The 17,170-nt window shown below is 35.0% G+C and overlaps 1 protein-coding gene across 5 annotated transcripts; it reads right to left on the bottom strand.

The window, feature by feature from the left end:
• Positions 1–10,676: 10,676 nt before the first annotated feature.
• On the bottom strand, positions 10,677–14,790 carry LOC113298200 (serine/arginine-rich splicing factor SR45-like). 5 transcript variants are annotated; one of them, XR_003334072.1, is made up of 7 exons: positions 14,377–14,790; positions 14,158–14,255; positions 13,126–13,380; positions 12,801–12,881; positions 12,570–12,718; positions 11,608–11,740; positions 10,677–11,268 (listed from the first exon to the last, which is right to left on the bottom strand). XR_003334072.1 is itself a non-coding variant. In XM_026546892.1 (7 exons), the coding sequence occupies exons 2-6, from the start codon at positions 14,244–14,246 to the stop codon at positions 11,695–11,697; spliced, it is 441 nt and encodes a 146-aa protein (XP_026402677.1). In that variant the 5' UTR covers positions 14,247–14,255; positions 14,362–14,790; the 3' UTR covers positions 10,677–11,268; positions 11,608–11,694. The 5 variants fall into 5 exon arrangements, 2 of the variants coding, with proteins under 2 accessions (XP_026402677.1, XP_026402676.1); XR_003334070.1 differs by having other exon boundaries at positions 14,362–14,790; XR_003334071.1 differs by having other exon boundaries at positions 12,107–12,718; positions 14,362–14,790.
• Positions 14,791–17,170: the final 2,380 nt, after the last annotated feature.

A 17,170-nucleotide genomic window follows, 5' to 3' on the forward strand; every position in this document is an offset into this window, starting at 1 on the left:
ATTTTAGCCTCGGATAGGGATGCCCCTGAGAAAATTTCCCTTGGTTTCATCATCGGGCTTTTCCATAGGGTTTCGAAGGGAGACCCCAATTTTTTCACAGGATTCTGAGAGATCCAACGAATGAGTATCAACCTTGTTACGTGACTTTGATAAGTTATTTTAAAATAACGGGTGTTATAATAGTGAAATAGAAAATAAAAAAGAATTATGATATGAAATTCCTATCTAACGGTTATAACATGCGTGAAAACAATTATAACAGATCTAATAACGTTTTTAAATCGTATTTAATAAATTATTTTTATTCTTTTATTTTTTAAGATTTTAATTTTAATGTTACAAAATTTGACATGGAAGGCAGAGTTAGCGTGCCCCCTTGCGACATAATCAACCCCCTTATTCGCTTCGGCTCCCTTGGTTGGTTCCTCACGAGGCTCGCTGGTAGGCTAGCACGACAACTTGTTCAATTTAAGTAGTAGTACGTTGTTGGAGCTCAACTTGTTGAGCTTCCAACTGGTTTCTTGTAATAGTCTTTATCTAATAATAAAATATTATAATTTTTTAATCTTTAATTTTTAAAATAACAAATTGTATTTATATTATTTTTTCTAAAAAAACGGTTGTAACGGCGTAAAAACGGGAAAGATGGTCTAAAAATTTGTGTTAAGATGTTATTTAGAAGGAAAAAAAATGTAAATTTCAATTTCAGAAAAACATTCATTTCATGCTTAAAAACGGCTATAACAGGTCTAAATAACGTCGTTATTTCCAAAACGGCCATAACAGGTCTAAATAACGTCGTTATTTCCAAAGAAACCCATGCAAATGGATATCATATGGAACCTCACAGTGTTGAGAATGTAATTGATTGCATCTTTTATAGTCTGTAATATATTTGGAAGGAAATATATTTTAGAGAAACTAATGCGTCAATCTAGTGAAATGTAAATCACTATAGTATTTGGATTATTGAATCCATATTGACTCCGACGATGAAATGTTGGGAGTTGACTCATACAGGCTTTGGGTGTAACCATAAAGCAACTTTGTTTGTGACATGATGATCGTTTTGAAAGGACTCACTTTAATTGAGTGAACAAAAACGAGAAAAAGATTGACAGAATGCGAAGTAACGACATATCTCCCAATAAGTGTTTTCTAAAGTACTAGATGCACAACCCCCTCCTCCCTCCCATTATGCTTTTAAGTAAGAGAGCATATCACTCATTTTAAAAAGTCTTCATTAAAACAGGATCAAGACCATCCTAAGATGCAAATGGTAAACAATCCATATTACAAAGATAACAAGGTGAAATTTAGAAAAATATTCATGCAAAATGCGGACCATTAAAGTGACTGATGGATCTGGTGAATGTTTTGACATTTTGGACTAGTTATAGTTCCCAAGAAATTTCCGTTTGAAAACTCCTAGCACATATTACACAATGCAAAGTGCAAAGGCTCACCACCCTTGTTAATGCTAGAGAATTTACATCAAAAGGTCTTGATGAATATTGCATGTTTAATAAGATCAATATAGAGCATCTTATACCCAATGGTTTCGCAGAGGCTACCATCAAAGGTTACAGATGGTGCCTAAGGAATAGGTTATGCGTACTAACCTACCTTTTATTGCTTTGGGGATATGCAATATTACGCGCATCTTTACTTAATTCGTTTTTAGACCCCAATATTAGTCAATCTTTTTTTTTTTTGCGTACCAGTTGGTAACTGGATTTAAGCCTGACATTCGTGTTCTTACGTATTTTTGGTTTCACTATACATGTGCCATAACGATTCCACGTTGTACTATGATAAAGTAGTTATGTTGGATATGAGTTCCCAACAATTATCCGCATTTTAAACATTTTGGCAGGAGGTCTCTTACCACTAGATTTGCGGGTTATCACTTTACTGAGACAGTCTTCCCGTCGTTAGGGGGAGATAAGAAAAAGTATTTTCTAGGGGAACGACAAGAATTTTCGTGGTGTGTTCCCACTGTGTCTCATATTGATTCTTGTACTCCACAAATGTAAATTTGAAGTGACAAAGAATAATCGATTTTCAGAATGTACACTGATGTCGCTAAAGTGACAAGATCACACATACCAACTGCAAATATTCCTGCAAGGTTAGAAACCCTCATTATGGGGTACACCATAGACTAAGGTGTTGCAATTACACTTGGTGGAAGTGTAGTTGAGGTCGTGGCTCCATAAAGGAAGATGGAGAGACCACCAGGTTCGATCAATGATCACCTAGAAAGGAAGTAGGTGAGTAAGGCACAAATTATTTATATCATCAGGAATCATCTCATAAGATTGTCTCTGAATATATCCATGAATCAAACCGGGGGATGCTCCAAAGTTTAATGATTCCAGAGAACAATGACATCCCAAGTGGATTATGAGAATGCGCACGAGTCACTGGAAAGATCATGCGAGCATATAAATGATTAATTTCATATACATTTTCTTAAGGAAATAAAACAAGACGAAATCGAACCAAGCTCCTTGTTGCTTAATTTCAACGAGTAGCGTATTTGGCCTATACAATCCAGGTAGAACTCGGTTCTTTGAAAAATATACAGATATTTGGTGTGGCAGTGCTAACCAACCAAGTGTAAAGCCTATTGGACATACATAATTAATTTTTCATAAAGCATAATTAGAAGAAAGTAGTCTTTAGGTACAAAGACTCGCCTTGTGGCGCGAGGTTTCTCACAAAGCCCTGGAATTGTTCTCTTGTAATGAACGTTATATCGTTCCTCTACTTAGTTAGCTTGGTAGTTTCAAAAGGACTTGAAATGCAGGATATTTTATGTGGTTATTATGTATCTCTGAAAGAATCAAGAGATAGAAGATATTTGCAAAAGTGCATGATGGCCTTTTGCTTCCCAACCGAATGACTCTAAACCACGGAGTGTGTTTGCAGTTACACTGGAACACTCACTTATTGATTTAAACAATCATGCGGATGTGGTATACCCGTCTAAGTGACTATTTGATTGCGAAGGGATAAACAAGTAAGGTTTCGTGCCATGCGTATTAAATAAGTTCTTGATTCAGAATTATAGATATTTATGTTGATGGTACAGACATGATGTGTACTCTTGAAGTAATAAGAGACCTTAAAAGCTATTTAAAATCTGAATTTGAGATGAAAAATATAGGGAAAGCTCGATCGAATACTGAGCTTGTGGTATATTATTCCACCAGTTTGCATATATCTAAAGTTGTCAGGAAATTTAACAAAGATATGCATCCTGGTAGCACTCCCATGATTAGTCGAGGTTCAAATGTAAGTAAGTAACCATTTCGTCCAAAGGAATATGACGAAGATGTGTTGGGAGATGAAATTCCCATATCTAAGTACAATAGATGCATTGTTGTACTTAGTATAATAATGTACTCGATTAAATTTTACATCCTCAGGGAACTTGTTAGCTAGATATAGCTTCGCGCCAACGCAACGTCATTGGAATGGTATAGTGAACTCTTATGAATGAAATCATTCTCTTTCCCTGCCTCTTTGTCGTCACTGGAATGGTACAGTGAATGTAATCATGTACTTAAAAGTAACCATTGACATAAATTTGTTTTATCCCTACAAAGACATTAAAAGGAATGCTAATGAAAGTGCAATCCAAAAGTTGTTGATTATGAAGGAACAATAACCTCTTCCCCAACGAAAGTAATCAGGGGGAGATACGGTAGACTATTTTCTAGGTCATTACCGATATTTAGTTTCGAAAAGTACATGACTAAAGGAACAGTCCATGAAAGTAATCAGGGGGAGGATCCAAGAATATGATGTCGACATAATTTACTTCGAAATTGAAGCCGTGTTGTACTCTTTTTCCCTTCGATCGAGAATAGTTTTTCCGAAAGGGTTTTGTTACTCGACAAGGTTTTTAGCGAGACAATACTGAAAGCATCAAGTATGTTGAACGTTGAAGACATAAATATCGCGTTGATATTATTGAAAATATCCGATCAAAGAAATGAAACACGATAGTCCGTTAAGCAACGTAACTTCCAGAATCGACAACATGGTTCTATAAACATCCAAGTCACCAAAGTAAAATGTGATAAACTCCTTTTGACTGCATGTAGGATCCAAATATCGCACAACAGTAAGAGTTTGCGAAATTATAGAGAGAGTTTGCGAGAATGTAGCAGAGCCTGCGAAATTGTAATGAGAGCCTGAGAGAACGTAGCACGGGATCCGAAAATGGGGGAATATGAGTTGTACTCCACTATACATGAGCTGTCATCCACTATGTAATATCCTATATAAAGAGAAAGGCAAGAGAGAAAGAGGGGGATGATCCGAAAAGGATACACATTTTAGGATGAGAGAGGGAGACACAATTAGAGAGAGAAAAAACAGAATTTGTATTATTATCTTCTTCTTCCTTCTTCAACCAAGAGATCCAAATACTCATTAATGGAGTCTCAATTGTAATCCATATGTAATTACAAACAATCATAGTGAAGATCCCTAACCCCGTGGATGTAGATCATATTGATCGAACCACGTAAATCTTGTGTCTTATTTTCTATTTTCATTATTTTTATCTTTATTTTCATATCAAATAAGTTTAGATCTAGAAATTATAGTCATGATAATACAAGGGGTGTGTCGTGGGATTTCCTGCAACTACATAATGGCGCTAGAAACAGGGACGAGTAAAGGATTTATCCTTCCTGTAACTTGTTGATTCAAAAAAATTTCATGAAGATTAGCTATTGTTCATATTTTTCTAGATCTACAAAATTTAGGTTCAAAAATGGAAATTTTATGGAAGAAATCACACTTTCAGGGAGTAAACATCATCAACAATTCAAAGACATGAAAAGAGTGAGAGAAAAAATTAGTTGTTGTGGCGAAATTTAAGGAGAAAATGGAAGTTTCAGTGGAAGATTTTCATGTTCATGAGAAGAAGGCAAATGTGAAAGAAGTTAAGGAAGGACGAAGAAAACATAAGAGGCAGATGCTGCAATTTCTATCACAAACAGAAATTTGCACAAATGGTTTGAGCTGGAGCGAGTAAGCGATAGGTCACGGGTTCGAATTTCACAAAGACACATATTTTTCATTTTCTTCTCATTTGTATGGGAGAATAAAAGAATAAGAGAAAAATATTGTGCGTTTATTTCGCAAAGAGATTCTTGAACAGTTGGTCAATAGAACAATATGTACGTTCGTGGTCGCAAGTTCGAACTTCCCTGCGAGCATAGTTTTCTTCCTTTTACAGATAGCGAAAAAATGAATAATTTCGCAATATTGTTTCATTAGTTCGCAAACAAGAGGTAGCACAGTTGGTCAAGCTTCGCTAGAGTGAGTTGTAAGACTCGAGTTCGAATCCCTCATCAAGCTTAATTTTTCGCACATTTTTGAAATCCTAAAGGCGAAGAAATGGAATAAAGTACAACATTGTGTGTTTCTTTCGCAAGCAACAAATAGCGCAGATGGTCAGAGAAGGAGTATGCAAACTAGAGGACATGGGTTCGATTCTCCCTGCGACCAAATAATTTTTGCTTCGCAAATATTCATTTCGCAGAGTTGATATTTGATTACTTCGCACAGTTGATTATTTCGCAAGAGAGGGTTAACACAGTTGGTCAGGAAGCATGAATGCAAGCAGCAGGTCGCGGGATCAATTCTTGCTTCTCGCATGTTTATTTTTATTATGTGAAATTTATACAGAATTGCCTCTTACACAGTTGGAATTTGATTACTTCGCAAGAACTTTGATTATTTCGCAAAAGAGGCTTAGCACAGTTGGTATGGTGCGAGAAAATCCAAGAAGCAGATCAAGGGTTCAAGTCTCACTTCTCACTTTTTTTTTGCTGCGCGAAATTCCTACATTTCAAGGCATTTATTCACTTCTTTGACAACAACAGCGACTCACATGAAAGATAAGTACCACTTCCTTGAACATTTTACTTTATACTAAGAACGAATAAAAAGATTTTTGATTTGATTTATAAAAAGCGATTCAATCGCACAATTACAAAGATTTCAAGATCTCATAAATTACAAAGATTACTAAGATTTCGAGATTACAAAGACTTCAAAATTACAAAGATAGCGAGATTTCAAAATTACAGAAAACTGATAAAATTCAATTTATATATTTCTCTAAATATTTCTTTTGCAGAGAATAAAAAGATTTTTGATTTGATTTACAAAACGCGATAGAATCGCAGAATTACAAAGATTTCACAACTACAAAGATTTCAGAGTTACCATGTATTAGAATTTCTCTTGAATATTTATTTTGATTCAAATGATATGATATTATGAGAATGAAAGAATGAATAAAAAAAGATGACAGAAATGAAATATGAATGAGAGAATAAAGAAACGCGAACATTTTGCAGAAACAAAGAGACGCGAAAATTTCGCAGAAACGCGAATAAAATTTCGCAGATAGGGGCGAACCTTTATGGCGTACACTCTAGTTCGCGAATAAAATTTTGCAAGAGTCACATGTAAGACCTAAAGTACGTCATATAAGGGGGTACCTGTTGCATGGCTCAGGGAAAGGTTACACCACCCCCGGAACCTGAGTCATGGAGATTTAGGGTCAATAAAGCCCATCCGGAAGAGGCACCTTGGATTCTCAGCTTAAGCATATGACTTAGGTTGGGCGACTAAGGTAATAAGGACTCTCCCAAGGAGTGCAGAATCTGATCAAGGCGCCGAGGTACACGGTTGAGTCAAGAGTGCCAGGGGCGTTTGAAGCGTCCTTGCCATTCTTGTCAAGTCTTGGCTTATACTGCACTCGGCCCGAAGAAAACCCCACTTAGGGTGCAGTCTCGTAACCATAAGCCCTATAGGTAAAAGGGATAAGAGGCTGCGAAAACAAATGGTTGTTTTTAAGACTGGATGGGAGGAGCTAACCTTGTATGGTAGAGGTACGCCTCCTTGAAGGGGCAACCAGGGGGGAGATAAGGGTGGCACCCTCCATTAGGGAGCTGATAAATATCTTAAGACGCAAATGTCATGAGGCTTTTTACTCGCAAGGGTATTAAGGCTTTTCATATTTGTGCAACAATCCTGAAGAGGCAATAATACTAGAGAAAAAGATAAGACGAGATAAATGGGTCATTACATGAAAGTGTGAAGACGTCCTGCGATTTCGTCGCAAGACGACAATGTCATGGGGATTTATTTTCGCAAGAATATTTAGGCCTGTCATATTGTCGCAACAATCCTGAATAGGCAATAATACAAAAGAAAAAGTTAAGGCAAGATCAATGGGTTTTTGCATGAAAGTGCAAAGACGTCCTGCGATTTTGTCGCAATGACAAGAGATGGCAAAATAAGACCTTTAACTAGGAAGGAAAAATAAGACCACATAAGAAAATGAGTAAGCAAGTAAGCTTGCGAGAATGATTATATGTAAGCAAACAAGCTTGCGAATATGTACATGGAAATGAAACTGAGGCACTGAAAATGCCGCAGACTTGATATTATGATCATACTGTTATGAGATACTAATAGTGCAGGAAAGAGGGAAGATGAAACACAAGTATGAACTTGTGAAGAACAATAACTACACGAAGATGAATGCATACACTAAAGAAAAAGCCAGAGAAATGAAGAATGGAAGCAATTTAAAGTTACATCAATTTTAGACGGAAAAATGAGCTAAGTAACATAAACATTGACTATACATTGCAATAGATAAGCATTCTCATCATACAAGCATCACACTCGCATCATCAAAGCATCTCATAATCATTTCATGGCATAAGCATCACATACACATTTCATAACATAATCATTACATAAGCATTAGATTCGCATAAGTATTTTACAAAACTTTACGGAATAATATCGCAGAACTATTCAGAATTTCGCAGAACTATTCATAATTTCGCAGAACTATTCAGAATTTCGCAGGGTTATTCAGAGTTTCGCAGAGTGTGTCCAAATTTTGCAGAATGTGATTATTTCGCAGAATGTGATTATTCCGAACAATATGATCATTTCGCTCAATTATTTCACACAATTATAAGCAACTTGAATAGGTTATACTATCGCATGAGCACAAAACATGAGACAGAGGCAAGATAAGAATGAAGAAACAATTCGCACATTCAATATTTTCTCAAGGATTCTACCCTCATAGATAAAGAACAGAGGCAACTATGGATTACTAAGAAAACATTTTATGTTCTTTATCTTCTCGGCAAGAATCACCAAAAATGGAGTAATAATTTCGCATGAATAGAGGCAATACTTATTATTCTTATTCAAGGACGGATACTTCTTATATTTCGAGGATTGAATACTTCTTATACTTCATCAAGGATACTTCATGCTTCTTATACTTCTTCAAGGATACTTCATACTTCGCATACTTCAAAAGATGATACTTCTTATTTACTTCACAATGCTCCGGAACTTCATAAAAGAATAGAGGAAAGTACGTATTTTTCAAGACCAATATTCTTTCGCTCGTTCCTCCAAAAACTACAACAAAGTGGATTTTTCCTTAAAGATCGCTCTTCAAGCAATATTCAAGGAAAAAGAGGCAAGATGTAGGATCCAAATATCGCACAACAGTAAGAGTTTGCGAAATTATATAGAGAGTTTGCGAGAATGTAGCAGAGCCTGCGAAATTGTAATGAGAGCCTGAGAGAACGTAGCACGGGATCCGAAAATGGGGGAATATGAGTTGTACTCCACTATACATGAGCTGTCATCCACTATGTAATATCCTATATAAAGAGAAAGGCAAGAGAGAAAGAGGGGGATGATCAGAAAATGATACACATTTTAGGATGAGAGAGGGAGACACAATTAGAGAGAAAGAAAACAGAATTTGTATTATTATCTTCTTCTTCCTTCTTCAACCAAGAGATCCAAATACTCATTAATGGAGTCTCAATTGTAATCCATATGTAATTACAAACAATCATAGTGAAGATCGCTAACCCCGTGGATGTAGATCATATTGATCGAACCACGTAAATCTTGTGTGTTATTTTCTATTTTCATTATTTTTATCTTTATTTTCATATCAAATAAGTTTAGATCTAGAAACTATAGTCATGATAATACAAGGGGTGTGTTGTGGGATTTCCTGCAACTACACTGCATTAGACTAATGAAAATTGGCTGACATCAGGGGGAGCATCTAATGGTGTGTTGAACTCTTTTCCTTCACCGAGGTTACTTTTTCCCACAGGGTTTTGTTGATCGACAAGGTTTTTAATGAGACAACAACAAAACACCGAGAAGTAATTTCCTAGCTAAGGCTATTGCCTTTTCGACGAGCATTTTTTGCATTAGGAGTTGTGAAGAAACTAGTCAACTTCAACAGAGCAAAGTGATCATCGGGAACGGATCACCTTTACTTGCATCTGTTATGTTGTACTATTTTCCCTTCATCAAGGCTTTGTCCCACTGGGTTTTCCTTGTCAAGGTTTTAATGAGGCAATATGTTCGAGTCCAACTATGTTCTAAGTTTGCTTAATATTGTACTCTTTTTCTTTAGTTCAGGTTTTGTCCCTCTGGGTTTCCCTGGCGAAGTTTTAACGAGGCAATTAACTTAGACTCATCGATCTGTGAAGATCGTATTGCATGTGATGAAATACATGTAAAGTAAGAGACAACATTTGAAGTACTACATGTGAAGAGTTGTACCAAGGTTTTATCCCACTGGGTTTTTCCTTGTCAAAGTTTTAGTAAGGCATTTGATTTCGGCACAAGTCATCAAGGAGAGAACAACATTTGAAGAACTACTTTTAAAGCACTATATGTGAAGCACTATGTATAAAGCTTTGTTATTGAACCGCACAAGGGGGAGTGTTATAGGGCATGTGTCCCATGAATGTGCAGTCCATTAGATGAATATGTCTTCCGTTTCCTGTATATAAGATAACATTATACGTATGTAATAGATTGATGCCTCTTTATCAATACCAAGTTCTTCTCATTCTCTATCTCTTGCTTTAACCTAATTGTTACTCCAAAATTCATAGTATTGATGAAACTCTTGAAGAGTTAAATATCCTATTATTGCCGCAATTAGTATCTGCTGACATTTTTGCACACAAAATATCTAAACCAATTTTATTTTTAATTTTGAAAAAAATAAAATTAAGAAAAGTAACAGTGAAATCAGGATGATTATTTTGTTTTGTTTATTTCATGCTCGTTTTATTAGCTTCTTCTTGATCATAACCTTTGCTCTCAATTATTTCTCCAAAAGACTAACAAAAATTCCTACAGCTGTGCTGGATACGCACAAAAGAGATTCATCGTCGGACCAAAAGGATAGTACCCATGGCCGAGCCAATCATTTTAATATTTTTTTTCGATTTATCAATTTTGGAGTTTAATTCACTAGTGGAAAATGGAAGTTAAACCACTGTCAGGACAAGAAGTAATATCACTAAAAACGACTGTATCCATCAATTGTAATTTTAAAGTGGTTTTTCCCAAAACGACTGTGCCTGGAAAAGGTTGAATTCATTAGGAAAACCACTTTCTTTAACAGTCTAGAGGAAAGCACTGATAGACACAGTCGTTTTATTGAAGATATTTTATAAAAAAAATGATATTGATTACTGATTCAGCTGACTCCAAAGCTGATTCAACTGAATAAAAAACTAAAAGCTAAATCATAATTAAATTAATAATGACAAACTGAATTTAACAAAATTAAATTGATAATAACCTTAGAACTCAATTTGTATTGAAAAGTGCAATCAGTTTACAATTTCAACTATCTAAAATACTGCAAGTTCTAAGTCTCAAAACATCCTAACAGTAAGTTGGAAAACCTTAACCCATATTCATATAATTACGAGCTTAAGATAACAAATTGGCTCAACTCAGCAGCAAGGTTCTACCATCAGTTAATCATTGAGAATCTTCTTCCGACAGTCAAGGTGCTCAAACCAAGTTTAAAGCTTTGCAGCTATTCACCATGACTTTTTTAGCTTCTCTTGTAGCAAGCTTTGATTGTTGTAATTGTGGTTAGTATTCAAAGACTATAGCTCTCCATCCCTCCAGGTTCATTCTACATATCATGCTTTACATTATAATGCTTTGCATCAGTTCTTGTCGAGCTTAAATGCATAGGTTTTCATATAAATATTATGTAAAGGGTTGAAAACAAAGGGAAACGAAAAATTATCTTTGAATTAGTGATTTTTCAAAGATAATGACGACACTGCAACATCCTTCTGAGTAACTGCAAGTACTTTCCATTCAGAGTTCAGATATTGTTCAACTCCAACACTGAAACAAAAAGGAAGTTTAAAGGATAAGATATGGTATCTTTTAGGTAGATCAAATAACAAAACAATTCCATATGGTACGCCTGCTAGGAACTACTTCAGATTGACAATGAAAATCTGGTAAACCATTTGCCAATAATTACACATTTAAACTAAAAAGGCATTCTGAAAAACCAGTTGGCATGTTGAAATACTTTAATTGGGTGGCTTAGTTTCGATAAGAAGTTGTCAACCTGCATTCTGATACAAGAAAGAATCACCAGACTCCCCCTTTTTTGGTTAACGAACACGATAAAGAAGACATGGAGAAAGTTAAATATTTATAGAACCGATAAACTACCTGTGTTTTAATATCAGCGTAATTCTTCTTACTTCAAACCTCTCCTGAACTTCAAACCTCTCTTAAACCTTCACATGAAGTGACAAATTAAATTGCAAGCCCTTTCGTAACAAATCGACCTGCTTTGCCAAACCTGCAAAAAGAAAGAGATGCTACTAAGTTCAACTGAACTCATGCAATACTACAATGTCATAGAAACAAAATTTCAGTAATAGAGGAAGATCGTACTCTATTGTTAAAAATCAACCACAAAATTTGAACCATTATTTTAAAATAAATTACAGTAGTATACTTGCATATTAGCCAAATCACTAGCAGATTTACTAGCCACTTGCACCTTCATGTATACATATCAATGTAACAACAACGAAAGTAATTAAATGAAATCTAAGAAAGACGAGAATGTATAACTTTCTGCGCGAGACATTCCATAATGAGTGTAAATTGATGGGAAGTTGCAGCCCACAAGTAACTTGTTAAGTTCAGCTGCTCTACTCACACTTTTGACAAAAATAAATACTTGATTGAAGTCCAAGCCTTACAGTAATTCATTCAACCTGCGGTTTTCCTCCAGATCGGTCAATTTTATGTAGTGCTGAACATAGGTTAACCTATAATATTCATCATTAACAAACTAAACGTAGACAACAATAATCTTACTAGTAAGGACACATATGTCGGAGCAAGTTTAGAAACCTTACAAAAAGGCTTCCAGACGACGAATTAGCATACTGAATATCCCAAACTTTGAATTTGTGGTGTAAATGTTCAAACTCGGATACTAATAGCTCATATACAGTCTGGGTGATCATTTCAGAGCAAACATTGAGCCATTCCAAGTGACTAAACCTAAAGTATGGACATTCCTTTGAAACCTAAAAGAAAATATTTCTTTGTATATATATAATCATATATGATAGAATATTTCTCCTAAGAAAATATACGGGACCACATGAAGAAACCTATAATCTCTTTGTCTGTGTGGAGCATCCTTTTGAATGTCAACACCATCCTTCTTTTGAGAAGCAGGAACAATCTTTGTAGGTGAGGAACCCTTCTTTCGTGGAGACAAGGTGAACCTTGCTCGAACAACATTTCCATCAATTTGTGCCTGGAAAGGAACAACAATTATAATAAATAAGAACGACAAATTTTCTAACAGATATGTTCGAGATATATGCTCAGTAGCTTACCCCATCCATGAAAAGAAGTGCCTTTTCTGCATAAGCTCTAGTCATATATACAACATATCCAAATCCACGTGGAAGATTAACCTGCAAGCATAAAGAACTATTTCAACTGCCCAATGATAAGCAGTAAAAGAAACCACAACATGAAAACAGAAGTTAAACAACAAAATGAAGTCATGAAGACAAAGGACTTCCTGTTTGGTTACATGGAAAAAGTTTAGTAGGTCCAGGTTAGCTGAAGTGATTGATTTATTACAAAGTGCTTTCTGAGTTTGAAACATTATGATTAAAGAGTACCATCACGTCAAAATTGGAAAGTATTGCATACCAAGGGTTGATCTTGTTAGAATCACTTCCTAGCTTGTTCATTGTGTCACGCATGCAGGCAAGGTCAATGACAGCAGGTACACCAGTAAAATCATGGAAAACAAAAAAGTACTTAAAAAGGATATCAACATAAATCTTCCTTATCACCTAATTTTTTATAGATTAAATAGTTGCATGCACCTGCAACAAAACACGAGCGGGCTTAAACGGCAGTCCTCTCCCGATCAATAATCTTCTCCACATCTTCCTTCTTGACCTAAAAACCATCACAATTACAAATGGTAGATTCAAGAAGGATTCTAGTAGAGTACAGAAGCTTATATGTGCCAATACAATGTGACATTAAACAGAATTTCATGAATGATGTTAAAAGATTTGAAACAATGGAGGTGTAGTTGCAAAATTATCAAAAAAGCTAGCTCATAGAGACTTATCAATCCTTGGATCATTCAGACCAGGCAGGCTATAATATTTACCGAATTCGCCGCTCCAGGCTTGGGAAGCCTACTATAAATTCCCTTAAAAGCATTCTCAGAAGCTGAGTACACCGAGTCAGGTAAAGTCCGTAGTTCAGGAATTATGTACTGAACCTAGAAGGTCCATCATTTACCCATTGTTGCTAAATTTCTTTGAAAACGCTCGATCAGGGGAAGTAGAGTAGTAGTTCTGACTTGGGACCTCAAACTTACAGGCGATCTCCAATCAAAACTGTGACTTTTCACAGAACCTCTTATCGATTGATAATAACTAAATGATCTCCCAGAACTCATAAAATACCAATTACTATTACTACTAGTAGTGAATGAGGAACGTAAACGAGTGGGTGAAGAACTAATAGGTGTAGATAGAGAAGACGAGAACCGAACCCTAGAAATTCCGATAAGTTTTGACAGAATAGATGAAGCGGTGGTGCAGTTATATACATGACGATTTACAACATCAAAGAAGATTAAGGACATTCAATTGAAACCAAATCCCTAACTGAAACATAAAACAAAACAAATAGAAACACAAATTAAAAATTAAAACAAACCTGAATCTCTTGTAGAGCTTCAACACGTTTACTAACATTTGTAGAAAGGGAATCAAGAAATTCAGATTGTGCTTCAGTGAAAATGGCATTAGCTTACCCTGCAGCAGCAACAACAAAAACCCCAAATAAAATCAAAACCCGGTATTCAAAAAAAAAATTTGAAAAAAAAAATGAATCTCAAAACTACAGAAGAACAAGTACTACCTTAAGAGTACCTACAAGATATGCTCGATCTTCACAACTCAAAGCTTCAGTAAAGCAAAACTAGATCCGGGTTTTCAAATACCAAAAGTAGACTCAAACAACAATATTTTTTTTAGATTATCATTATTACGAGCAGGAAAACTGAATTCAATATTCGATTTAGGGGTTTTTCAGATTATCATTACCACTTAAGAAGGAGAAAAAAATGGCTCACGATTGAGATTGAGAAAAGAAAATGTTTACAGATCGAAGAAATTGGTTACAGATCGAAGAAATTGTTGAAAGCTTGAGATTGAATCTTGGGTTCTGGGAGAATAGATTAGAAGAAGAACGATCTGGGATTTCGGTTATGGTTCTATTTTCAGAAAAAAGAAAAATGAAGAGATAGCTGGGTCGAGGTGGCTAAGGAAAGAAGACCACGTCTTTACCTTGAAAACTGGGAACTAAGGAAAAATCTTGGTCTCTCAGTGGTTTCTAAAATCCATGGGGAAGCCTTGTTTTTTTACGGAAATATCCCTCACTAAAACGACTGTGTCGGAGACTAGCTTCCTTTTTCCTTATAAAACTACTGTGATTCACAGCTCGTATAGTTACATCAGCCCGTGGAAGTAGTTTTTCGAAATCCCTGGAAGTAGTTAAAAATGCATTTTCCACTAGTGATTGATAGTTTGGGGTTGTAATTAGGAAAATTCTATTTTTTAAGACTGTAAACGGACATTGGACGTTGGACATTCGACATTATTTATTTATTTATTATGTGATGATCATTCGATTTATTATGGGATCATTCGACTTGTTGATTATCATGGTGAAATCGTGGGTCTGTGATGAATTATCCATTTATTTATTTTTGGCATGTAGTTAGATTTTTAAGATTTGGTTATTTTTGGTTATAAGAATTATTTTATATAATTGGCCATAAATATATTATTAGTAAAAAAAATATTCTCCTTAATTTTTATTGGCCAAAATTTAATAACTTTACAAAAAAAAAACTGGTAGGGTCATAATCAACCAGAAGCGAGAATTAACGTGAAGCTCTGGTGAATGAGAGCGCTCGAAAATTTGGTACAATTTCCGTGGAATCTCAATCACGGGTATGTTTCTCGTTTATGTTATGGTGGATTTATGTTTTAAAGTTGGTTTCAAATAAGAATTTGCCTTGGGACAATTTACGTGGTATCTTAATCTTTTCTTTCTCGATTTACTTGCTTATTTTATTTTTCTTTGTATTTGGTTTTTGAGTTTCTTGTCATTTGATGTACTTATTTTTGAAAGTCACCATATAATCAATCTTTGATATGAATGAATCAGTTAGTTGATATATATAAAAAAGAAGAAAAATTGGTTTCAAAAAAAATAAATAAAAGTTTGATAAGCTCATGATCCTCAAAACTAATAAAACATTTATTTAATAAACTAAAAGGATACTACTGCTATAAAAAAAATATAGCTAAAATTTTATAGACTTGTAGTGCAACAGTTTCAAACCCTATGGTACTTATCTCAGCTCCATAAATTTGTCAAAAAAATTCCGTTCATTTTCTAAATTTTGGTACTCCCTAAATTCGTGGAGCCAATCAATTTGTTTTACCTCATCAGTAGAAACGTCACCAAAATAACTCATAATCTCAAAAAGGAAATCATGTTCAACGACTGCTTGATTTTTTTTTATATATAAATATTATGTCATATGATTTTGTCGTTATTTTACGAAGGTATAATGGATACCTAAAAATAATTTCACATATAAATCATCAAGCTTAGATTAAGTTAGAATTTAAATAATATAGAAAGGATATCAAATATAGAATCGGAGCAAAATATAACTAATTATACATGCATTCTACTTGGAATATCTTCTAGTTCAGTAAAATTAATTGAATTGGGGTTGTCTTTAATAACCGAGTGATGCGCATTTGATTGGTAAAGTGTAATTTTAGATTCTCAGGAAAAGGCATATATCCCGTTGGAAATCAAAACCAAATAATCTGTCATGACTATCACATTTTTCTCATTTTCACATATAACTTCATTCCATTGGATGAGCAGATAGATGTTAGTGAATTAGCTAGGCAGTTTATTGTAATAAACATGAGAAGAAAATCTTTATTCAAATTATCACAATTAATATAATTCCCTAATTTATTCTTTGAAAAGTACCTCTAATTTTCTATTAAGAGACGTTTTTTTCCGAAAATGATTTATACACAACGAAGTGTATGCACCATGTGAGAGGGGGTGGGGCCCACTCATGCCTCATCCCTATCCCAATGCAGAGAGGGTGACCTTTCTGCCATTGGATCCTCTCGGTGCATACACTTTGTTGTGTATGTAGCAAAGCCGTTTTTTTTTTGTCAATTCTAGAAATAATGTCGTAATGTCTAATTGTTACCGTCCTAGTCATGTGATACTAATCATTACAAAGTGTACAGTTCGTCTTAGTTTTTTTTTTTATAGAATGCTCCGTGAAATTTCTTGTTGCGGCTGTAACAATAAAACACTCAAGAAAGATGTTAGAATAAAAGGATTAATTTCTGGAAAGTACATAGACACTCAATTGGACTGCAAACAGAGGACAGAGTCACGTGTTCAACACGCTGTCCTTAACACGATATTTGACAGGTACGCCTCAAGAATGAGTGATGCCTATACCCTGTGGTCAAGTTCGTATCCAGGATAAAACTTACCGTTGCAAGCACTGTTAGCACTACAGTACTTGCCCACTCTTACGACCTCAACAGCAATTGTGCACGGAATGAAAATAAAGGACCACACAGGGGGAGAAGACGAAAAGAAGAGGATAATA

Source organism: Papaver somniferum, chromosome 7, assembly GCF_003573695.1.
Source record: "Papaver somniferum cultivar HN1 chromosome 7, ASM357369v1, whole genome shotgun sequence".
Lineage (NCBI taxonomy): Eukaryota > Viridiplantae > Streptophyta > Magnoliopsida > Ranunculales > Papaveraceae > Papaver > Papaver somniferum.

Coding starts and splice junctions, on each gene's coding strand:
- LOC113298200 (XM_026546891.1), bottom strand. CDS start 14,246: ATGCCATTTTCACTGAAGCACAATCTGAATTTCTTGATTCCCTTTCTA. Junction 13,381..14,157: donor AAGCTCTACAAGAGATTCAG/GTTTGTTTTAAT, acceptor GATGGTTTTTAG/GTCAAGAAGGAAGATGTGGA. Junction 12,719..12,800: donor CACTTCTTTTCATGGATGGG/GTAAGCTACTGA, acceptor GTTCCTTTCCAG/GCACAAATTGATGGAAATGT.